The sequence below is a fragment of the Grampus griseus genome (genome assembly GCF_964374135.1).
Source record: "Grampus griseus genome assembly, chromosome: 18".
NCBI lineage: Eukaryota > Metazoa > Chordata > Mammalia > Artiodactyla > Delphinidae > Grampus > Grampus griseus.
Genome location: NC_139012.1, coordinates 63,803,887 through 63,828,070, shown reverse-complemented (window position 1 = coordinate 63,828,070; position 24,184 = coordinate 63,803,887). Strand labels below are relative to the sequence as shown.

General features: G+C 47.2%; 1 protein-coding gene across 1 annotated transcript in view; it reads right to left on the bottom strand.

Annotated features, from left to right (window-relative positions):
* SERPINE3 (serpin family E member 3) overlaps positions 1–23,376 on the bottom strand; it is a gene marked incomplete at its 5' end in the record, with an annotated part of 45,912 nt that extends 22,536 nt beyond the window's left edge. The window contains 4 exons of the mRNA XM_082675633.1: positions 191–394; positions 2,422–2,655; positions 7,687–7,947; positions 23,346–23,376. Of these exons, the coding sequence (XP_082531759.1) occupies positions 191–394; positions 2,422–2,655; positions 7,687–7,947; positions 23,346–23,376 (730 nt within the window). The remainder of the gene's footprint in view (positions 1–190; positions 395–2,421; positions 2,656–7,686; positions 7,948–23,345) is intronic.
* Between the last annotated feature and the right edge of the window lie 808 nt (positions 23,377–24,184).

Here is a 24,184-nt window from a genome sequence, read left to right as displayed (position 1 = left end):
TGAAATCTGGTTTCTCTTCCCCGTGTGCCCCCTCACTATCCTGACAGTCTCCGGCTCCCTGGTCTGTCCTTCCTCCGTGGGCCCCGCACAGCTGAGGGTATCGCAGTGATGCTCAGCCCTATCCTTTCAGAGCGAAGCCCTGGTCTCCCCTCCTGCCCTCACGGCTCCCTCCCGGGCTCTCGCGGCTCACCGTAGTTGACCTCGGCCGTTTGGTACATCATGGGGACCTGGAGGACGACGTCCTGGGCACAGGTGAAAGGCAGGAGCTGAGTGCCCGAGAAGGAGAATCGGTGCCGCCAGGCACTCTGGAAGGACACGGTGCTCACCAGCACCAGCTGTGCGGACTCCACGCCGCCGCCGCCTTGCTCCCAGGTGGAGCCCCCGGGACGCTCACCTGCAAGCAGAGAGCGGAGCACCGCTGCGATGCTGACGCCTGCGTGCACACCCTCCCGAGTGCTGAGGCATCCCCGAAGTTGGGTTTGTAGCTTGCTTTTTAGTACTTAGTTGTGGAACTGTAGTGTTTGTAACGAGCTGTGGTTGGAGACCATGCTTTAATTTTTTTCCGAACAGCTTGGGATGCCCTGGCTTGTTCCAGCTGTGTTCCGGCTGGGACCGTTTCCCAGGAAGCGCGAGGCCTGCGCAGCTCAGACAGCCCCCTGGGAGGGACTGGGCGCTGTGATGGGAGACGCTGCACAGTGTCACCTCTACCCCCCACCCCCATGGCCCCAAATGCTGCTGGGCCTCATGCCTGGCAGAGCCTTTGTTTACACAACAACGTCCAGGGCATGGGCTTGAAATTCCGGAGCGGGCTGGCCACTCGTCACGTTGCTCCAGCTCGTTATTCGTTTACTAAACACACACTTTGCGCTAGGCTCTGTTTTCAGTGCTTAGCAAACGCTCCCCAACTCCCCCTGCCAGCTCTATTGTTATCCCCAGGGGTTTTGTTTTGTTTTGTTTTGTTTTGTTTTTCGGTACGCGCGCAGGCCTCTCACTGTTGTGGCCTCTCCCGTTGCGGAGCACAGGCTCCGGACGTGCAGGCTCAGCGGCCATGGCTCACGGGCCCAGCCGCTCCGCGGCATGTGGGATCTTCCTGGACCGGGGTACGAACCCGTGTCCCCTGCATCGGCAGGCGGACTCTCAACCACTGCGCCACCAGGGAAGCCCTGTTATCCCCAGTTTTAAAGATGGGGCACCACGACTCAGATAGGCTGTCCAAGGTCTCATACTTGTGAGCTACAAAGTCACCATCCGCCCAGTTACCCAAGACGGAGACCTTGGATTTGAACCCAAGCAGCCTGGCCCCGGTCTCGGGGCACCAACTACCCGTCTTTCTCGGAGGACCATCCATTCCCCGGCGCCGCACCGACCCCTGCCCGCGGGGTTGATAGCAGCAAACCGTGGCCTTGCGTCTCCCGGAAGCACAACAGCTGCAATAGGGAGTTAAACGTTTTTAAGTAAATTGAAAGACATTGTGAAACGTTGGAGAAAACTGAAAGAGAGGAAACCTCCTCATCAATAAAGATCTTAACGTCTGCATTTGAACTCTGCACTCCTGCCGGCAAACATATTGTTCTCAATTCGTAAAGTACGTATTCCCTGTTCTGTCTTTTAAACACTGGGTCTTCAACGTTCTCCCTATTTCTGTGTAACATTTGTAATCATCAAGGATGCTGGAGCCAGACTGCTTGGTTAGAATCCTGGCTCTGCGGGTGCAGGGCAGCAGGCACAATTCTCTGTGCCTCAGTTTCTCCGTTTGTAAAATGGGGACAATAATAGCACTTAGATCTTAGGATTACTGTGAGGGGGAACTGAGCTAATAGGCACGGAGCACTTAGAAGGGTGCTAGCTAAATAAACTGAGCACTCAGTAGATGTTAATGATGTTCATCATCTTTGATGGTAATTACAGCTGCATGATATGTAGGTGCTATTGAATCATCCCTAATTGCTGGGCAGGTAGGTTATTTATCAGTCTTTTTCTTTGATAATACTGGGCTAAACGTCTTATTACATACAAGTATTTCCTTAAGCTAAATTCCCAAGATACCACTTTTGGGGCTCCTACTGCATCTTGCTATGAAGGGAGTTAGCTGTCGATGAGAACAGAGCTCAGTGGGAACACACCTGGGGGGCATTGCATGGAACAAAGCCTGCAGGGCTCGGCTGGGGGTGGGAGGCTCTGAAGAGCGCCCTTCTGGGTGTGTCTGCGTTTGTGCCTGTGTCTCTGGGGGGGGGAGGGGCAGAATGGGACCAAAAGTGAGCCTTGCTTCACTCAAGGGTAGGATCTTCCAACAGGAGAAGCTTCTGCTGCAATTGAGGGTGGCCTGAGTACCTGTCGCCTGGCTTCTGATGAGTAACAGGGGAGACCTGTCTCTTCAGCCCTCCGCCTTTAGCCTCATCAAGGTGGACGGTTTTCCTTTACCTGTGGTCTGCCTGGGGGCCCATCCGTTGGCCAGGATGGTGGTACCATTGGGCTCCCTGAGGTTGGCTGCCTCCAGGCTGCTGTTGGCCCACCGGGAGACCTGCTCCACGAAGCAGGGGGCAAGTGGCATCCCCGTGTGCACGTAGAGGGTGCAGGTCAGCTCCAGCTTGGCGCCAGGGCCGGCGCTGGGTAGCGCAGCATAAACAGCTCGAAGCCACTCTCTGACCCTTGGGTCTGCAAAAAAGATGTTGGGATCAATCAAAATGGTGAGTGTAAGAGAGGAGTTAGCCCCAGCTCTGCTTGCACGTTGCATGGGAATGGGACCCCAGAGGCTCCACTCTTATTTCCCACAGTTCATCCACCATAGACAGTCAAATTGGTAAAGTCATAGCTAAGTTGCTCAGGAATTAGCCTGGATCCACAGATTAAAAGTTGAGGGGGAAGAGGGCTTCTCTGGTGGCTCAGTGGTTGAGAGTCCGCCTGCCGATGCAGGGGACATGGGTTCGTGCCCCGGTCTGGGAGGATCCCACATGCCGCGGAGCGGCTGGGCTGGTGAGCCATGCATGGCCGCTGAGCCTGCACGTCCAGAGCCTGTGCTCCGCAGCGGGAGAGGCCACAACAGTGAGAGGCCAGCGTACCGCAAAAAAAAAAAAAAAAAAATAGTTGAGGGGGAAGAAACCATGCTAGATTTGAAAGAAATCAGCCTGGGATTAAGTCAGATAGAAAAACACTACCAACCTCTCAGAGACTATGCTTCCTAAACACCTTGAGTCAGAAATGTAGCCCAATGCTACATTCCCTCATCCCCCTGAGCCCCAGCAGACAGCCCGTTATTATTCATGTCAGCGAGAACCTGCAAGAATGTTGAGGAAATAATAGGCATTTGAGAGAGTCGATGGTTTCCACCTTCCTGAGGGCAGCTGGGCTTCTGGTTATTCACTACTTACACAGGAGATTGCCTCCTTCTCTCCATAGTCAATAGTAGATTTCTTTTTCATGCTATTGTTCACAACTGCGGGTCTCTTCCCCCCAGCCCTGGGCATCTGGAGCTGGAGCTAGGCCTCTCGCCTGCTGCTGAGTCAGGACACAGTTGAGTACCTTCCTGAGACGTGCAGGCTGGGCTTTTCCAGCAGTCAGGACCCCTTCCCAGGCAGGCTGCCTCTGGAACACGGCCCTTCCCTTGTCCTCCTGGCCTCCCCTTCGTCTTAGGCATGGCCCAGTGGCTGCCCACAAGTCTCCCCCGTGACACCCAGGCTTTGCGCCCTATTCCTGCCCCACCCTGCCCCTACTGGCTCTCCCAGGGCGCCAGATAGAGTGACTCTCTGTCTTGGCTTGGGGGTCTGTCCACACTGTGTCCCATCCTTCATGTCACAGAGGCCAGGCCAAGAGGCAGCAGCAGACCCCCTACCCCTGACGTGCCGGCCAGAGTCCTTCTGGGGACACAGAATATACGCCGCCCAGGGTCCCCAGCCACCAGGCTGCAGAACGGGGTTGTGGGCAGATTCTGCTCCACAGAACTTTCACTACGAAAGCTGCTTCTTGGAGTCGACAACTGTGCTGCTCCTCAAGTGCTTGCTTTTTCTTTTAATGAGAAAAGCCATGAATGAAAAAAAATTCCCATCAGGTTTTCCTCTACTGAGGAAGGTCATAAGTACTTATGCAATCATGTCCCTGTAGAACGTAGACTGTCTGCAGGGAAGAACGGAGACATTTCTGTGGTTCTCAGTGTCACGTGACCTCAGGGGATGGTCACAGAGTTCTCTGTCCTCTCACCCTCTCTGGCCCAGAGGACCAGCTGTCCTTCTAGCCAGGCACTTCCAATTAGCAGAGTCAAGAGGCTTGAGAAATCTTGTCTCCACCTGAGCCTGCTTTGTCCCTACCATTAGCACATTGGAAGTGCTTTTCTAGATGCTGCCGGAATGAACAGACAGCGTCAGAATAAAAGATACTGAAGGTTGACAGTGTTCACACTCTGTTAAATGCTCTACATGCATGATCATGGTTAACCCTTTCTACAACCCTGTGAATTAAGTGCAATTATGATCCCATGTATAGATGAGGGAGCCGGGGCTCAGGCAAATTAATAAACTTGCTCAGTGTAACCCGGCGTCACCCCCCAACTCCCACCCTCTGGTGAAGGACAGGTGGGCTGGGAACAGTCTGCTCCTCTGCTCGGGAGAGCCTCACGAAACCTCCAGTTTTGCTGCGTTTCCTAGGTCTTGTCTGTAATGGGACAAAAGGGACTGACGTGAGTGGTGACAAACGGCTCCCCCTTCGGCCCCAGCCCTTGAAACTGCTGTCTCAATTCCTGTCTCCTCTGCCTCCCCTCCTACAAAGCTGTCCTTCCTGCTGGAGGGGCTGCGTGGCTCTAACAGAATGGTGAGGGAGAAGGAGGGAAACCAGGGGGCTGCGGTAGATCAGGAATGCAGTGGGGAGGGTGGAGGGTCTGAAGGGAGGGTCCCTGGGATGGCGCAGAGTGGCAGGAAAGTGCTAGAAGAAATGGTATTTTCCTGAGTCCCGCTGCAGACCAGGCTTTTAACTCATTTGAGACACCAGCTTGGAAAGAGCCTTCCTTCTCAATACATTAGCTGAACTGAACATCTTGAATGTGACGCTGAATCCAGGGGCAGGGGGAGGGGTTCTGGATTGTAAGATTAATGTATATAAAATTCTCAGTTGGCAATTTGTAATGCTGATTAAAGAGGGTTAAGTTTCGGATGATGTGCAAAGGGTTTGGTTGAGCTGAGAGAGTGATGAAGATGAGTCTGGTGAAAAATCAAGAAGGTAAGGTGCTTAGCTATGTTTCTGCAACTGCTCAGTGGTTGACAGTGGGGCTAAAGGGTTGAGGAAAGAACATAGGACTGGAGTCAGAAAATCTGGAACTGGAATCCACTTGCCTGTTGGGTGAGCTGAGTCTTACCAAATCATTAACCACTTGTCTCATTTGTAAAATGGGGACTTCAGGAGGCCTAGCGATCGCATATGATTTCTCTAAGGACCAAATGACATAACAACTGTAAAAGTGAGTCCATGTGCATCATCAAACAAGATTCTTTCCCAGGGGCCAGGCTACCTCCATCTCTGAGGCCTCTGTTCCCAGCATCATTCTTGTGATGAATAGAAAGCTGTAAAGCGTTCTTTATTAATTTACCTGGAAAAGCAATGGGAATTCCTTGAACTTGGACCATTGGGAAATCGTGTGTTTCATGCGGCGAAAACAAAGGTATTTTGGGGGGATATCACTGGTGCCTGTTCTGAAACTCGTGCTGTGCTTTAGCACCAGCAGGTGGGGATCCTGGCAAAGCTGCTGGTGGTCACCTGTTGGCTGGATGTCAGCGAGAAGACAGGGCCCATGGGTCCCACTGTGAACTTGGATGGATCTCTGTTGATCAGACGGGAGCAATGCCTCAAGCCCCTGGACTGTGGGTTCATGTTCCTGGTCTGCACCCACTTGTAAGAGAAAGGCTGGGCCAGGGCAGGGGTGGTGGGCAGTGGCAGGTTGTTTTTCAGTCAGCACGCAGCTGATTCTCTGAGCAATTTTGTGGCAAACAAAAATCCAGGGGTATTCTATTAACTAGAGCTCTGTAAGCAGCACATTCCTGTTTGGAATAATTAACCATGGCTCCATAAGATAATGAAGCCATTTATGAGTAAGAAAAAAAAAGGTGGGATTATGTTCCACAGAGTCTGACCGTTAAGCAATTCTGGAAGTTTGGTAATTCTTGAATGGGCTCTATGGAAACCCTGTTAATCATCATATTTGGTTAACCAGGTACCATGGTTGTCCCTGTAAACAAAGAATTGACTGTCATCAGTTCTCTTTCTCTGCAGGGTAACTGCACTTGCATTTCTCACTTTCCCCGTAACCCTGACTTCTGGGAGAATCTGTTTCAAGACTGAAATGCCCGCCCCTCTTTCATATTCTTTCATATTCCTATTTATTCTTCATAACCTAACTCAGGTGTCATGTTTTCTGGGGAGCCTTCCTGATCTGCCCGTGGAATACATCATTCCCTCCCCTGTACTGACTTATTTCAAATGAGTACACTCGCCGCCTTGTGTTAGAATGTGTTTCTATGCGCATCGTTCCTATGAGACTGAACTTTTGTGTTCAGCGGTTTCCTTACATACCTGGCTGCTAAATTCCTGGCATAATACCAGCCCACGCGGCAGGAGCTCAAAAGCACCTGATGGGTTGTGTTGCACTGAATCTAACGTGGCGATTCAAGAGTGACTCCATGGATACGCGCATTTCCGTGATATACTTGCTGAAGAAAATGCAGCTTGATAATTTATGTTTGTCTTCACTTATCCCCAGAGAGAAAACACATTTGTCTGTTGGCCAGCGGGCCCACAAGAATTGTTTTGGCAAAGGACAGGGTGCGGATGGAGGGGGACAGGACGCACAGCTGGTGCCTCGTGGCCTGATGTTTGAAGGGCTCACCTCTACTTGCCAACTCAAGATTCCAACTCAAAGGAAGCTCTTGCCATGACTGTCTTGGTATTAGTTCCTGCGCTTTCTAAAAAGTATTAATTTATACAATTGTAGCTCCCATCCTTTTTTACTGGCATCTTATTCTAAGAGAGGAAAAAGCTGTGTGCACGAGTGTCTGTGTTTGTATGGAGTTGGGAGGTTGGGACCAAGGCCAGGCTTTGCCAGGCCCTGAGTGTGGGCCAGGTGTGGCTGACCTGGCATTCATGAGGCTCTTGCCGCCACTGACAGAGCTGTTCTGAAGCCCATAATCATAGAATTATGTTAGTAGGTATGGCCCTGCCTTGAAGTCACAGATTTATGAAAGCAGGTTGGTCAACAGCGCGAGCTCTGAAGCCAGACAGCCTGGGTTTGAGTCCCAACTCTGCTGCTTCCTAGCTGTGTGACCTTGGGCAAGTTGCTTGTACTCTCTGTGCCTAACTAGGCTCATCTCTAAAATAGGTTTGATGAGATAATTACCTACCTCAATAGGGTTGTTGGGACAATGAATTAAATTATATTTGTAAAGTGCTTCAAGCACATCCTGACACCTAGTAAGCACTATGAAAGGGCTTGTGAAATGCAACTGAGAAATTGCCACCAAACCTAGAGTAGAGGGAACCTTAAACATCATCTGGAGTAACGATGCAGAGTTTGAGTGCCTTCTGCTGCGCACTTGCCCGTGGGCAACCTTCTCTGCCTGCCCCCTGGGGGCAGCCTGAACGGGAGGAGGGTAAGTGTGAGCAGGGCAGTGGGCGTGGGCAGCAGAGTAGGGGGAGCAGCGGCCCGCTTACCGTGGACGGTGTACCCCAGGGCCTGGACCAGCTGCCTCCGGGTGTTCCCCTGGGCTCCGAACTGCAGGAGCTCCAGAGGGATGAACGCGCCGGCGGGGGAAAGGACCAGGTTGGTTCGGTTGCCGTCCGTGGCCACGATCCGGTAGAGGCGAAGCGCGAGCTCCGTCCTCAGCAACGTCAGGTCCTCAGGGAGGTCGCTGGCTCCTCCAGGGGGGTAGGCATGAAGGAGGAAGAGAGCGAGCAGGACAGACCTCATGGTTCCTGCAGTGGAGGGAATAGATGCAAGTGAGGCAAGAGCCGGTCCATCCTACAGAGAAGCAGGCATCGGGCGCTGGGACAGGCTGAGGGTGATGGTCACTTAGCTGGCTTGTTACCCACCCCTGTCCACTCGCACCGGACGCTTCACTGTATCCTGTTGTGTCTGCATTGGAAATACTGAGAAACCAAACTGTGAGTTGGAAAGCCTGGATTTTAGGCCTGCTCTGTCACTTACTACATGTGTGACCTTGGGTAAAGCTCTGGTCAGACCAGAAGCAAACCATTATGTTGGAAAATAAATGTAAGAAGTACATCCTACTCAGTTTTCTTGGTACTTAGCTAGCTTATAGGTGGGCCATGTCTATCATTAATAATAGTAACAACAAAGAATATACTATGTTAAAAAGGATTTAGTATATTTTCTCAGTTAATCATTACAACAATCTTACAAGGTAGCTGTTATTATATTGTAAATATAGAGATGATGAGGTTTAGAGAGCTCAGTGGCTCATTTAAGAAAACATGAGGATAGAAAGAGGCCCATGACTCCAGTCCTGGTCTCCTATGGGTGGTACATGAAATATTGGGAATATAAATGCACATTAAAATATCGAGCCATAAGCTCATTGTACCTAGGATATCAGAATTCTTGTGATGTGAATTATTCTCATAAAAAAGAACACTTTCACAGAGAGTAGAATGATACAAATATAACTCCTACTACAGAAATATACCCCTTCGAGGAAGAGAGTGCATTAGTTGGAAATTAATGCAAAGGAAAGAAGGTAAAGCAAAAAGTGTTTTCAGTGACTGTGCTACACAGACAGCCTGCAGCAGTTTCTGCTAAGTTGTCTGACTTTGGTGTCAGACAGGATTGGTGTGAGAGAGGCCCAGTCCAAAGTCACTTGAGGATGAGAAATTTGCATGTAAAGCCACTGGACTCAAAGGTGTTTATTTCAGATAAAGGCCCCACGTGGAAGAGTATCCTCTTTTTCTCAACTCTTCCATCCTGTAGGCAAGCACAAAGGCAGTGCCTGGATGACTTGGCATCTCAAGGGGAGGGACGTGCATGGACGTGGGGGTCTTTCTGTGTGTGTGTTTGGAGGTGGAGGGTCCCAGCCCAAGGTCATTGTGAAATGACCAGTTCCCAGGACTCCTGAAGCTCCTATCACCTCCCTCAGGGACAGAGCAACCAGACCTTCATGCCCCTGGGCTCCCCATGACCACATCCCAGCCGTGGTTCACCGCAGATGAGCTGTTTACTCACGGACTCTTGCATGGGACTGTCAGAGTTTCCTTGCTTGTTTCTGTTCTCGTGGGTCTCCAGCGTTAACGTGCTCCCCTTTTAAAACAGTGGAGCAGAATCTGCTTTGAATCACAAGACAGCATAGGGAGGAAGCTGGCAATTGCCGTCTCTGTCGGCGATGTCTCTACCACTCGGTCCAAATTCCTGGAGCCTGAGGTCCTGCAGAGAGCCAGGGGAAGGAGCACAGCCTGGCCAGCCAAGCCCAGATCGGAAACAGAGCAGGCCCTGGGGAGGGAGCCAGCCATACCCGTCAAGCCTTCTTAGGCTTGTGACCTGGTTGTACCAGCAAGGAACCCCTCATCTAGCCCTTTGTCACTATGAGGAATTTCACTGATAACTCTGCCATTAGGGCTTTTGCTGGGTACCAGGTACCTAATGCTTCTCCCCTCCTCCTGTGAAGAAAACAATAAATCAGTCATTGGGCATGACTTGAAACTTTTAGCAAATGGCATTCTGCAAAAAAGAAAAAAAAAAAAAAAAAACCAATGCAAGATATAGCACAATCAGTTTGGAACAGGCTGACTTGCCTTATTTATTATTAATAAAAGTGAATGCACTTATTTATATGTAATATAATAAATATTATAAGTACTATTAACAATCTTGTTCTTTTCAGATACAACAGTTAATAAATCTGATGACTCAGTTTGAGAAAGAGACCATGTTGTCAATACACAAATGCACATTTTGGGAAAGAATAAGCAGATTCTATCCAAAGTCTGTCCCTGTGACCTATTCAGAATTGCATACATTTCAATTAAGGTCTTAGGCATTGTATTAAGTACAAAATACATGGTAGGTTATATGTTGTTAATGATTAAAGAAAAGAAGAAGGTTTGGAAGATTTAGTAATTTTCTCTCAGGCACCTGTTAGAGTTAATATTTGAAAAAGAATGAGGCTGTTTTTTATCTGACGACTACTCACACCCTTGTAATCAGTGGGTAATTCACTTTAAAGTAAACTGTTGACACTCAAGCCCGGAATCGTTTATATGTCTTAGGATAGTTACACCTCTAGAACTGTTTCACATGAAATTTCCCCAAATCTTTAATGTAGATATAGTGCATTCTTGCATGCTTTGAACTCTAAGTTGTAGTATGATGGGGGAATAAATATGTATAACTTATTCTACAGCATCCAGAGCTGGCATCCCACCCATCCATCCATCCATCCATCCAGTAGCTCTTACTTGCCTACTAGGTTCCAAGGCACTGTGCGAGGTCTGGTGGATGTAGCAATGAACCAGCAACCTGGGCTCAGCTCTCTGGGGACCTACAGTCTTTTCCGTGAGTGCAGACTTTTGATGTTGATACTGACGGTTTTAAGAAGAAGAACCAACCATGAGGAGGACCATGGTAACTTGCAAGGGCTGTCTCCCAACGCTGTGAGTTCCCCGTGGTTGCAATTATTTGAGCAGAAGCTGATTCACTCTTTGCCAGTGGTGGAGTTGGGGAGATGCTTACGAAAAGGTTTCCCAAATTCAATAAAGTCTAGCTGTGTGACTTTTGCTAGCATTCCTTCCTACCTGACACTAAGAATGTATCATTCTAAATTGCTTTTACATTCTCAAGAAAAAAATACTAGGGAAATTAACATACAAAAAATATTTCCTGTGTAGGTTAAACATTTCAAAGTGTGAATGAAATGAAAGATGGGCAGCAATTTTTCGTGTGTGTGCTCAGCTGTGAACCTGGGTAAGTCTCTTTGTTCTCTGACCATTTAAGCAGCGGTTATCATGCTTGTTTCTGCCTTGCTGGGATATTGGTTACACTGCTCAGGGAGCCTCCATTCCTGAAGATATTTATCATAATTATAACAACAAAACTAGTGAACATTATTGAGCGCTTACAGTGTTCCAAGTACTCTGTTATATCCTTTCAATTCATAATTGCAATGAATCCTCACGACAGTCCTATGTGGAATGTATTATTATCGCCATTTTGGAGAGGATGAAACAGGTTCAGAGAGCTCAAGGTACTTGCCCAAGTTCCCACAGTTAGTTAGAGGCCAAGCTGGGTTTGAACGTAGGGCCGCCTTGATGCCAAGGCTCATGTTCTTTGCCACAGTTCTGGTGGTGTCTTTCAGGAGCCACGGGGCTCTTAAAATCCCTCATGGCTGTGGGATTCCAAGACATTTGGTGGAGAGCCCAGACTCTCCTGGCTCATAATGTGTGTCCACTCTGCCCACATTCACCAGGGATGCTATGGTGAATCTCCTGTAGACAGGCAGCTATGAGGTGCAGCACCTTTTTAATTATAGTTTTTAATTTTTCACAACCTGATTTTTTATAGGCATAAACTATAAGGCAAATCACTTTCAAACCCATCTACACTCCATCAACATCCCACATTCCTGCCAATACTTGGTACTTCCCAGCTCTCTTATTTTTCCAGTGTAATAGGTGCAAAATTGTATCTCATTGAGTTAATTTGCATTTAGGTGATCACCAATGATTTTAAGCATGCCGTCGTATGCTTATTTTTGTGTTTCCTTTTCTGAAATGACCTATTCATATCCTTTACCATTTTTCTATATTGTAGTTGGGTTTTTTTTTTTTATGTTTGCAGTCCATATCTAGTATAAATCCCTTGTCAATTTTGGATATTACAAATATCTTCTGCTTTTCTGTCCATTATCTATTAACTATCTTCATGATGTCTTTTGTTAGAAAGAAATCCTTAATTTTGATGTATTCAAATCATCCTTTCCTATTGATTTGTAGGCCCCTTCTCTCATCTATTAAGTCTCTGAGCTCTCTAGTCCATTCCATTGGTCCATTTATCTCTATCAAACTGTTTTCATTACTACGGCTTTGAAATGTATCTTATCATGTAATAGGGCAAGTTCCTCTTCCTTACCATTCCTTTTCAATGTTGATTTAGCTTTCTATAGACTTTTATTACTCCAAATCAATATTAAAGTAAGTTTATTAAATTCTTCAAAAAAATCCAACTAAAATTTGATTATGATGGCACTGAATCTACAGATTATTCTGGAATGAATTAATGTCTTAATAATATTAAATCACTGCATCCAAGACTATAAAATGTCTTTCCATTTATTAAAATCATCTTTTTTCCATTTAAATTAATTTTATTGTATATTGGAGTTTAGTTGATTTACAATGTTTTGTTAGTTTCAGGTGTATAGAAAAGTGATTTAGTTATACATATACATATATCCATTCTTTCTCAGATTTTTTTCTCATATAGGTTATTAGAGAATATTGAATAGAATTCCCTGTGCTATACAGTAGGTCCTTGCTGATTATCTATTTTATATACAGTAGTGTGTATTTGTTAATCCCAATCTCTTAATTTATCCCTTGCCCCTACTTTCCCCTTCAATAACCGTAAGTTTGTTTTCTATGTCTGTGAGTTTGTTTCTGTTTTGCAAATAAGTTCACTGGTATTATTTTTTTAGATTCCACATATGTGATACCTGTTTTTCTCTGTCTGACCTATTTCACTTAGTATGATAATCTCTAGGTCCATCCATGTTGCTGCAAATGGCATTATTTCATTCTTTTTTATGACTGAGTAGTATTCCATTGTATATATGTACCACAGCTTCTTTATCCCTTCCTCTGTTGATGGACATTTAGGTTGCTTCCATGTCTTGGCTATTGTACATAGTGCTGCAACAAAAATTGGAGTGCATGTATCTTTTTGAATTATGGTTTTTCTCCAGATACATGCCCAGGAGTGGGATTGCTGGATCATATGGTAGCTCTGTTTTTAGTTTTTTAAGGAACTTCCATACTGTTCTCCATAGTGGTTGTACCAATTTACATTCCCACAAACAGTGCAAGAGGGTTCCCTATTAAAATCATCTTCTGTAATAGACTACTTTAATAAAACGTTAAAATTTTAAAAATAGAGATCTTGTATGCATTCTTGATTAAATTCCCATGTTTTATACTTTATTGCCATTTAAAAAAAATTAATAGACTTTTTAAAGGCAGGTTTAGGTTTCCAGAAAAATTGAACAGAAAGCACAGAATGCCTGTAAAGCCCTTCATCAGACAATCCCCCACCAGGTTCCCCAGTGATTAATATATTGCCCTGGTATGATTTGTTATAACTGATGTTATCATTATTAATTAGAGTCCATAATTTATATTAAGGTTGACTTTGTGTGGTACAGTTTAATGGCTTTTGTCAAATGTATGTTTTGTGCCCACCATTGCAGTAACATACAGAATAGTTTCACTGCCCTAAAATCCTCTGCGCTTCACCTATTCATCCTTCCCGATCTCCCACCTGCAACCTCTGGCAACCACTGATCTTTTTATCGTCTCCCTAGTTTTGCTTTTTCCAGAATGTCATATAGTTGGAATCTATAGTATGTAGCCTTTTAGACGGGCTTCTTTTACTTAGCAATATGCATTTAAGATTCCCCCATGTCTTTTTTGTGGCTTGATAGCTCATTTATTGTTTTATTTATTTTTTTATTATTTTTTAAAAATCTATTTATTTATTTATGGCTGTGTTGGGTCTTCGTTTTTGTGCGAGGGCTTTCTCTAGTTGTGGCAAGTGGGGGCCACTCTTCATCACGGTGCACAGGCCTCTCACTATCACTGCCTCTCTTGTTCTCTGTGCAGCACAGGCTCCAGATGTGCAGGCTCAGTAATTGTGCCCACGGGCCCAGTCGCTCCGCAGCATGTGGGATCCTCCCAGACCAGGGCTCGAACCCGTGTCTCCTGCATTGGCAGGCAGATTCTCAACCACTGCGCCACCAGGGAAGCCCTCATTTCTTTTTTAAAAAATTAATTAATTAATTTTATTTTTGGCTGCATTGGGTCTTCGTTGCTGCGCGCGGGCTTTCTCTAGTTGCGGCGAGCAGGGGCTTCTCATTTTGGTGGCTTCTCTTGTTGCCGGCTCTAGGCGCACGGGTTTCAGTAGTTGTGGCGCATGGGCTTAGTTGCTCCGCGGCACGTGGGATCTTCCCGGACCAGGGCTCGAACCTGTGTCCCCTGCATTGGCAGGTGGATTCCTAACCACTGCGCCACCAGGGAAGCCTGATAGCTCATTTCTTTTTACCTCTGAATAATATTCCATTGTATGGTTGTACCACCATTTATTTATCCATTCACCTATTTAAGGACATCTTGATCAATCCCAGTTTTTGGCAATTATGTATAAAGTTGCTGTAAACACTCACATGCAGGTTTTTGTGTGGACGTAAGTTTGCAACTCATCTGAGTAAATACTTAGGAGCATGAATGCTGGATAGTATGGCAAGAGTATGTTTAGTTTTGTAAGAAACAGCCACCAAACTGTGTTCCAAAGTGGCTATACCATTTTGCATTCCCACAAGCAATCAATGAGAGTTCCTGTCACTCTTCATCTTTGTTAGCATTTGGTGTGTCAGCGTGCCTGTTTTCTTACTGCTGAATTGTAAGCGCTTTTTGTTTATTTTGGGTACAAATCCTTTACCAGATATGTTTTTCAAATATTTCCTCCCAGTCTGTGGCTTGTCTTTCAATTCTTAATTCTTTTCTTCTATGAAAAATTTAGAGAATGCAAAATGGTAAGTGCTTGCAAGAGTCACAGGGAAGGAAGTATTTAGGTCATGTGATCAACGCATGGTTATGTCGTTCTAATGGACAGTGGGTGTCACTGAGTTAGAGGCTGTGTTGGGCAGATGTCAGAGGGGTTCATGGTGTTTTATAAAAATTTTATATTGGGGTATAGTTGATTAACCACATTGTGTTAGTTTCAGGTGCACAGCAAAATGATTCAGTTATACGTACGCATGTGTTGATTCTTTTTCAAACTCTTTTCCCATTATGGTGATTTTTTTTCCCCTCATAGTTTTGTTCTGATTGGGAAGGGTGATATTTGTGGTTATGAGAAGTTTAAAATGTAGATGTGGGGTGACAGGCCACGTGATGTGAACTGGACAAAGGAGAGCAGATGATCGGGCAAAGAGGTGGAAGTGGTTTGGGGACCTTACAAAAGCTGGGGCCGTGTGCTCGGGGCATGTTGGGGTTTTGTTCACGCTGATGAGCTTTGGTGCTCATCCCAGCTGCTCTGCAGTCCAGTGTGGTACCAGAACCAGTGCAGAGAGCAGCTCTGCCTCAAAGCTGGCTCCAAATAATCCTAAGAACAGGGAAAATTAAGCAGAGAGTAATTAAGGTTGAAAATAGGAAAAAGGCACCAAACTGTGTTTGGATATCCTGGTTCTGTAGAGCTTGCTTTTCAGTGTGATTTTCTCATATATTTCTGTGTGATTTGTTAGCATTTTGGCCATTTTTATTAGTTGGATTTAAAAAATAATAATAAAACAAGAAGAGTTGGGACTATGCCATGTTTTTCTCTCTAGCCTTCAGCCTGGGATAACTAGACAGGGGAGGCCGGTCCCCACTAAGCCAGCATCATGTTTAGGAATTGGCAGCTGTAATCAGTGGGAAAAATCAACCCAAGGGCTGCAAGCCCAGGACATGTGCTTCTCCTCCTTCAACACAGAGCTGTGGGCATCACTGATTTATTACAACAGGCTTTCCTGGGAGCTTGGCCTTGACCTACAAGGCTTCTCTGAGTAGGATTTGAGGGTGCTGCTTCTAATTTATCATAGTTAGTTCATGCCCTGGTCAGCTCCAGCTGCTATGACAGAATACCACAGACTGCGTGGCTTAAACAACAGAAATTTATTCTCACAGTTCTGGAGGCTGGGAAGTCCAAGATCAAAGCACCAGTGGATCTGCTGTCTGGTGAGGGCCTGCTTCCTGGTTTGTAGACAGTCAGGCACCTTCTCCTTGTATCCTCACATGGCAAACAGAGAGAGAGAGAGAGATCACCTTTCTAATGTCTCTTCTTATAAGGGTACCAATCCCATTCATGAGGGCTCCACCCTTGTGACCTTATTACTTCCCAAAGGCCCTACCTCTTATTACTATCACAGTGGGGATTTGGGCTTCAAAATATGAATTTGGTGGAGGGATAAACATTCAGTCCAGCACAGACTATGCAAAGAAATGTATTTGTCATCCCTGAACTACCTCAAAAGGACCCTCTGGCTTGGCTCAGCTCTGAAAACTCCCACGGCCTCCTATGAACCCAACAAGTCAGGACCCTGCTGGCTGCTGGACGACATGGCCGGACAGGCATGTGGGCAAGTTGTGTAAATACAGTGAATACACAGGGAAGAGACTCTGACAGATCGCAAGCCCACTTAGGAGGCCTTGAAACCTGAGGCCGGGAAAGGGAGCTCTTTCTGGGCTGGGCCGACTACTGCCGTGGCTGTGATCCCGTGCGGGTGCACTGCTGTGTCCTCTTCATGTCTGACACGCCGTCCTTGTGGCCTGAGCCCGCCATGTCAGAAACGTCTGCCGTTGGTCACATGGAAGCCACAATCTGGGAAAAAGCATGAGCCACTGAGGAGCTGTGCGGGGTTTATGAATGGGAGCAGGACGGCAAGGCTGGGGAATCCGGTAAGTGTTTTAAGTTGTGGCTTTAGACAAATTCTGCCCAAGGGAGGGGTTGGGTTGGGGGCAGGGAGGGCCGTGTGGTCCCTGGGGAGACCCTGAGGACTCCAGGAGTCCAGGAGGACCCTGAGGACACCTGGCTTCTCATCCTGGAAGCAGGGTGGTGCTGCTTTCATCTGGGAGCGTTTCATTGAAAAAAAATGCTACCAAAAATACTTAGGAGAATAACAGCGAGATAATGTCTTGGGTACTTGCGGTTTGGATTTTCTGGACACTGTGTTCCATGGGCATGGGAGACATTCTTTCTTGTTCACAGCTGTATCCCCAATTCTGAGAACAGAGTCTGGCATGTGAAAGGTGCTTAATACATATTTGTTGGATGAGTAAATGAATGAATGGAAGGAAGAATGACTCTTTTAACATACTTTGTAAACTCACCCACTGCCCAAAAAACAAAGAATTCAAAATACTACACAGATCTTACTTTTTACTCAAAACTTCTTCCCGACGAGATAAGAAAAGAGCGGTATTTGAGCCATTCTACAAATAAGAAAAAAGAAATGCTTTAATAGCTTTGCCCTTGGTTTCCCAGGTGGATCCATAGTAAAGTGGAGTCTCCTGGATTCTCATCCTGGGCCCCAGGGGGCTGGACCACGTGGCCTGGTGGGGAAACTGTACACCGCCACTTGTCTGCCAGAGGCAGCCTCCTAGCCCACGCCAGCCCTGGGGCTCTGCATCCTGCCTGTCACCTTGGGGGAAACAGGCCTCCCCTCGTGTACCCATAGGCCTGTGGCTTATCCTGATTCCACCGAGGGGGAGGGGCTTGTGGGGACCGGGGACGGATGCCTGGTTTCTAGACTCAGGAGTTAACAGGGAGCCTGGAGTCAGGAATAAGGGCCAGGTGATGCTGGACTTCTTTGTCAGACAGACGCAGAGAGCTGCCCCTGGGCCACAGTGGAGGACAGGAGCGAGGTCCCGCTTGCGGGAGTTGCGTTCCGCAGCCCCTCGTGGTGAGTCCATGAGCAGGGTCATGGCCATGGTCCTGCAGCTGCCTCCTGGCTCTGCCACGCTGCTACACACTAAGTCGCCTGGGTCCAGTCTTTAATATCTTTACACCTCAGTTTCCTAATCTGTAAGGCGGCAACAATAAACCCATCTGAAGTTGTGAGTATCTAAATAAAATAAGCCATATGAAAGTGTTTGTAAATTATGAAGTTCTAGAAAAAATATTCTTGTTTTTGGTTAGACTTCTTTTTCTTTTTAATGAGAGCCAACTTTTACTGGCTAAGTGGCACGCTAAGCCTTTTATGAACATTATCTCATTTAATCTTCATAATCATCCTGCCAGTTAGGCAAATGTTCCTCATGGTCATGGCCGAAATATTTTAATAGAATAAAACTGTAAAGAAAACCCTAAATACCTGTGATTGCACTCCAATGAGTGGAATAACTTGTTGTTTATTTCACTTTTTTTTCTATCCTCTGGGATGCCAATGCCAGTGAGGTGAGGAAGAAGGTTCAGGAAAGGTACGCGTGTACCAGGGGAGCGCCCAGGTCCGCGCTCCGGCCACTGACTCTTGGGACAGTTGGGGTGGGGTGACGGGGCCGGCAGCCATCATGCCATCTACTCCGAGGCCAGGCCCGTCATCCTGGCAGTCAAAACAGGGAAAGGGTCAGGAAAGAATTGGCCACGTCCAAGCCCAGGAGAATGGCGGTATAAAAAAAGAAAACCGTGGTTCCCGTTTTAAGCCCTTACTGTGTTCTAGGCACTGAGCTAAGATTCTTATCTGTATTTCATTAATCCTCATGTCACCTAGAAGGCAGGTGCTGGCTATGGTTCCTACTGTATAGATCAGAGATGGAGGCGTAGAGAGGTGATTTGCCCTAAAACACTTCTAGGAAGTATCGGGCTCAGATGTAAACCTGGGTGGACTAGCTCCAGGCCCTTGAAGCCCCGCCATCTTCCAAGAATAATGGAGCCCATTGAGCGTCTGTTTTGCCATCCATCTGCTGAGATTTCTCCCTCTCTCAGAGGGGTCCCAGCCTAGAGGGGTTTGTCCCCAGGCAAAAAGAAAGGGCATGTCTCTAACACCACTGGTAGATTGCTATTCTCTGGGCAGCCAATTAGACGCAAGCGAGCACACAAATGATTAAAAAATGTACATTTGCTGCCTGCAGTGTCCGCCCAGGCAGTGCCATTTGTTGGCTTGTGTGGGTTCAGGTACTTCAGGCCACAAGGCGGTGGATTTTAGAAGTCAGTTTCTTTGAGAGCTGAGTGAACCCCCAGGGCAGGTGCAGGACCCCAGGCCTTGGTCGTTCTTTCTCCCATTTCATCCCAGCCCATAAGCAAAAAAGTCCAGACATTCCCACAGGATGCCTTCCAGGGCTGGCTGCTGGAGGAGACAGTCAACTGCATGGATATTTGGGGCTTTTTTGTCTTTGTTTTTGTTTGACCGCACTGCGTGGTATGCGGGATCTTAGTTCCCAACCAGGGACCGAACCCGTGCCCCCTGCCGTGGAGGCACAGAGTCCTGACCACTGGACATCCAGGGAATTCTCTGCATGGATATTTTGGGAAATTTGGAGAGGGGGTGTCAAATATAGGTGCTGGAGTCAGCAAACCTGAATCCCAATCTTGGACAAATTACTTACATTGCAAATCCTTAGTTTCCTCAATCTGTAAAATGGGAATTGAGACCTGCAATTAACATCACAGCAGGATATGGTACAAGTGGTGAATCTTAATTTCTAAAACCTCTGAATCCTTCTCCATGCCTGTGAGGACTCAGGGCCCAGTGGACTTTTCTGTTAGTCATCGTAAAAGCTGGGGATTGAAAACTGGTTTGAACAAGGGCGAAACCTGCTATCAACAGGAAGGTAAGTCTACTGGAGAAAAATGACCCAGTGCAAGTACTGGGAAGTCCTCCACCCATTGGGAAGGCCATGGCCACAGCTCTGGGGGCTCAGGCTGAGTGAGCTGAGCAGCACAGGTGGTGGCCAGAACCCTCTGTTCTGAAATGCCTGGGGGAGAGAAAGGCCAGCCCACCAAATAGGGGAGCTTTGACCAGAGGGAGGACAGATCCAGCCTGGGATGCAAATTTATGCAAATGAGCCAGTGGGCCCAGGAATCCAGGCACTTTTTTCCCACCTCAAGAGCAGCATCGTTCTGATTCCTCTCTGCAGGCCTGGGCAGAGTATGCGTTCCATCTCATAGGTGAGGCAGCTGGGACTGCACAGAACTGGCTGGAGAACTGGGCGATGCTGAGGGTGGACGTCTGGGCCGACTGCCTCTGCCAGGGTCCCCTCCTGGGAGAGGCAGGATGCACACAGGCAGGTGTTAAATGCTATGTGCCAGACGCTGGTGGGCTGGGGTTACACAGTGAAAGAAACACACAGCCCCTGCCCTAGAGAAGCACACAGTTTAAGGGGAGACGTGCAAATGAATATCCATGTAAAATTCTATCATAGCACTTTGTACAAAGGCCTCCAGAAGACAAATGAAGGAGCAAATAGTCATTTAGTCATAACGATCCTAGGAGATAGGAATAATTGGCCCATTTTTCAGATGAGGAAACTGAGGTTAGAAACATTTCCTGCCTGCCTGCCTGCCTTCTCTCTCTCTGTCTCTCTCTCCCGCTCCCATCCCCACCAGTGCACCTTTCTTTGTTCTCCTCCTTTTTTATTTCTTTCATTAAGCAGACATTTACTGAGCACCTCCCACATGCCAGGCACTGTGCTGGGTGCGGGAGTGGGCAGTGAAATACGCACGGTCCTGTCTGCATAGGGATTTACAGTCCAGAGGGAGGATAGCACACAAATAGCATTAAAAGCGATATACTTACTATTATAGTATGGAAAATAAAGGGCACAGTGAGAGCATGAACTGGAGCTGTGTCTAGTGTTGACTGTGTTCACACAGCTGGTGGGGATCAAGGCTCCGTCGCCTGACTCCTGCCCGCGATGTGGTAAGGAGGAGGCTACTTAAACACCTCCCTGGGTAAGTCGTGATCAGGTACTTGCAGAGGCCACAACTTCCTGGACCTATGACTGTGACTTTAGGAAAAATTCCCAGCTGAATAGCGGCATAATTTTAATACTAGATTGTAGGCTGCTCCTAACTGGCGTTAGCCAAGGGACTCCAAGCAGCCCAGCAGCTGGGCATCCTGGCTTTAGCATCAGTGGGTCCCGGTTACTCCGAGTTTAGATGAGCCTGTCCAGCTGGTGGGTGGGTGGAGGACATAGGAAGAAAGAAGAGGCCAGAGGTGGGCTTGATCCTCACCAGGGTGACCGTAACACAGGCCCAATAACATACATCCAACTGCATGCTTGTCTTTCCTGCCCTGCTTCTAAAATACATTTTCAGAATGCATTTGAGAAATTCTTATTGGTCAGAAGGCACGGTAAGCCTCTCCCACGGAACTCAGCAGGACGCTGGAACAACATGCATTCTGGGTGCGTTTTAGATTTAATTAATTTGCCGGAGAACATTTAAATTGCTTTTTCTCTCATATGAGTGAAATCCACATGATTTCCAATCAGTTTCCATCCTCTGTTCAGATACGTTAATTAGCTTGTCTGTTCATTATGGAGGTTGGTGCCTTTTTCCCTCCCCTTCAAATTTGAGCCCATATTAATTTAGTTTTGATTTCAACAGTGTTTAAAAATAGAGCAAAAATTATTTTGAGTAGCATACAATCAGGCCTGTAGGTGCTTAAGGGGTTTGTCACAGGCGTCTAGATCTTCATTACTTTTCTCTTTCCTGGGCTGGAGGTGTGGCTGTGATCTCCCGTCTTACCTTGCAGGAAGGTGAGTCAGTCTCAATTTTCTTTACAATATTCAGCTTCACTTAAAACCTTTGGCCCTTTGGCCTGCCGGGCAATCACATACTCTGGAAACCACCAGGACTCTCCTTAGGGTAGGCCTAGGCAAATACATCTTCATGAAGAGGAAGATTAGTTACACTTTGTTTGTTTTTTATTTTAACATCTTTATTGGAGTATAACTGCCTTACAATGGTGTGTTAGTTTCTGCTGTACACCAAAGTGAACCAGCTATACATATACATATATCCCCATATCTCTTCCCTCTTGCATCTCCCTCCCACCCTCCCTATCCCACCCCTCTAGGTGGTCACAAAGCACCGAGCTGATCTCCCTCTGCTGTGCGGCTGCTTCCCACTAGCTAGCTATCTATTTTACATTTGGTAGCGTATATATGTCCATGCCACTCTCTCACTTCATCCCAGCTTACCCTTGCCCCTCCCAGACACGTTTTTTATTTAGTGGTTGAAAAGCATGAGAACCCCAGACTCCCTCATCCTAAGACACTGGGAGCTATCATTTAATGCTGTTCCGAAGAGTTGATGTTTTCCATCCAAGCGCCTTCCTCGGGGCCGCTCAGCCACAGCCCAGGATGACAGCGGTGGGCACAGGACTCACCCAGGCAGAGGACAGCCCTGTGTCTCTGGTTCCTTACCTTGTTTTACTCCCAGGACAGAAGTGCTCAGACTGGGCCATGCTTTTGCATTGCCTGGGGGAACTTGTAGAAAGTACAGGTGCCTGGGCCCCATCCAGCCCCAGTGAATCAGAGTCTCAGGGTAGAGCCCAGATGTTGGTATTTTTAATACCTAATGGGCGGATGGGTTTGAGGAGCACTGACTGCTTGAAGGCCTGGTAAAAATGGGGTGATATGCACTGAATTGTGTCCCCCCTCAAAAAGATATGTTGAAGTCCTAACACCCTAATTCCTCAGAATGTGGCCTTATCTGGAGATAGGGTCTTTGCAGAAGCTGTCAAGTAAAGATGAGGCTGTTTGGATGGACTTGATCTTGAACTTCTGGCCTCCAGAATTGTAGATAATAAACTTCTGTTGTTTTAAGCCACCAATATGTGGTACTTTGTTACAGCAGCCCCAGGAATCTACTACAAGGGAGCATCACCCTATGTTTAGAGGTGCCCATGCCTGCTGGCAGTGCCAGGGAGCTGCTCGGGAATCACCTTTGGATGTGTCTGAACCAGGGAGCATCTCTCACAGACCCCCTCCCCCAGCCGAGGGCCTCATCCGAGGGCTATGAGGACAGGCTATAAAGGCCTATCCCTGTGTAATCACGTCTACTCTGGCCATCATTTCTGGCTAACTCAGTCCTGCCTTTTCTCTGCTTCAGATCTTCTGTTTTGCCCCTGGAATTAGGACTTCACCCATCCTTAGGAGGTTATGCTTTGAGTCTTTCCGTGCTCCCTTCTCTGGCTGCTGACTCCAGTGACCCTTTGGCCGGTCCTCCCTACTCCCACATTCTTTCCCTGTTCCTGAAACCCCAGCGGGGGTTGAGCCCTCCTTTCCCACATGCTGGAGGTTGGATAGACCCCCCCCCAAATGCCTGGGGCTCTCCCTCTGGTCCCCAGAGTAGGGAATAGGTCTGTCTTCTGGATATGGAGTATCTTGACATGCACCACGTTGGTGTCAGCTGCTGTCCCCTGGCTGAAACTCCATTTCAACTTGTTTCGTAGATCTGAATATAACAACATTCTTCCTTATGAAATAAACATTTCTAGTGACTGTTACCACAAGGGGTATCCATTGGCTTGCTTCTTCCAGGTAAAACTCTTCATGAAAACTGTATGGATGATGTGCTGTTGAAACAGCAGCCGTTTCTACTCTGGGCTTACCAGATGCATTCAGAATGACCGGAGTGACCATGAAGCATCAGAATCTCATCTTAGAAAATTCCCGAACGTGAGGAAAATGTGAAGATCTGTAATCTGTGTGTCGAAACATCAGGGAGAAAACTCAGTTTGCCATCCAAATGTTTATCTTATATATTTGGAATAGAAGAAATGGAAGCCCTGAATTTTTCACTTCTTATCTGTTTCCACTGTCAGCTCTTCACCCCACTTCCCCCAGCCCTCCTCAGCTAGACCACAGAGAACTATGATGTTACCCCCACCTGACTTTAGGTATCACCCCTGCTCAAACTGGACCCCCCCAGAAGAATGACAGTAGCAGATGGAACCCAACTGTCCATCCCCCTTGGTTAGTGCTGGCAGGGGGCAGCTCAGACTGCAGCCCAGGCTTGTTAAGACCCACCTTCCTCACCCCACAAGTCAGCGGCTGAGGCCTCACAGACTGTGTGACCAAACTGGCTGCCTCAGGACCTTGGCATATGATAAACATCAGGACTTCAGGGGAAAACAGACCACATGTCTGTAAGCATTTTATAGTTCGAATCATCATAGACATTCATCTATGTTTTCATTTTCTGTAGAAGAGAAAATAGAAAGCAAAAATCCATCACATTACAGAAACCTGAAAATGGATATAAATCTATGTGGGTCTCTTGGTGCCATTATAGGCAAAACATAGAACTGCAAAGTAAAGTGAGAACTTCAATAAACTGTGTGTGTGTGTGTGTGTGTGTGTGCGTGCGCGCGCGTGTGAAAATGACACCCTTCCTGATAGATCTCTTCAGTGAAGGGCCTGCTGAGTCAACCTTACAGAAACTCAGCCA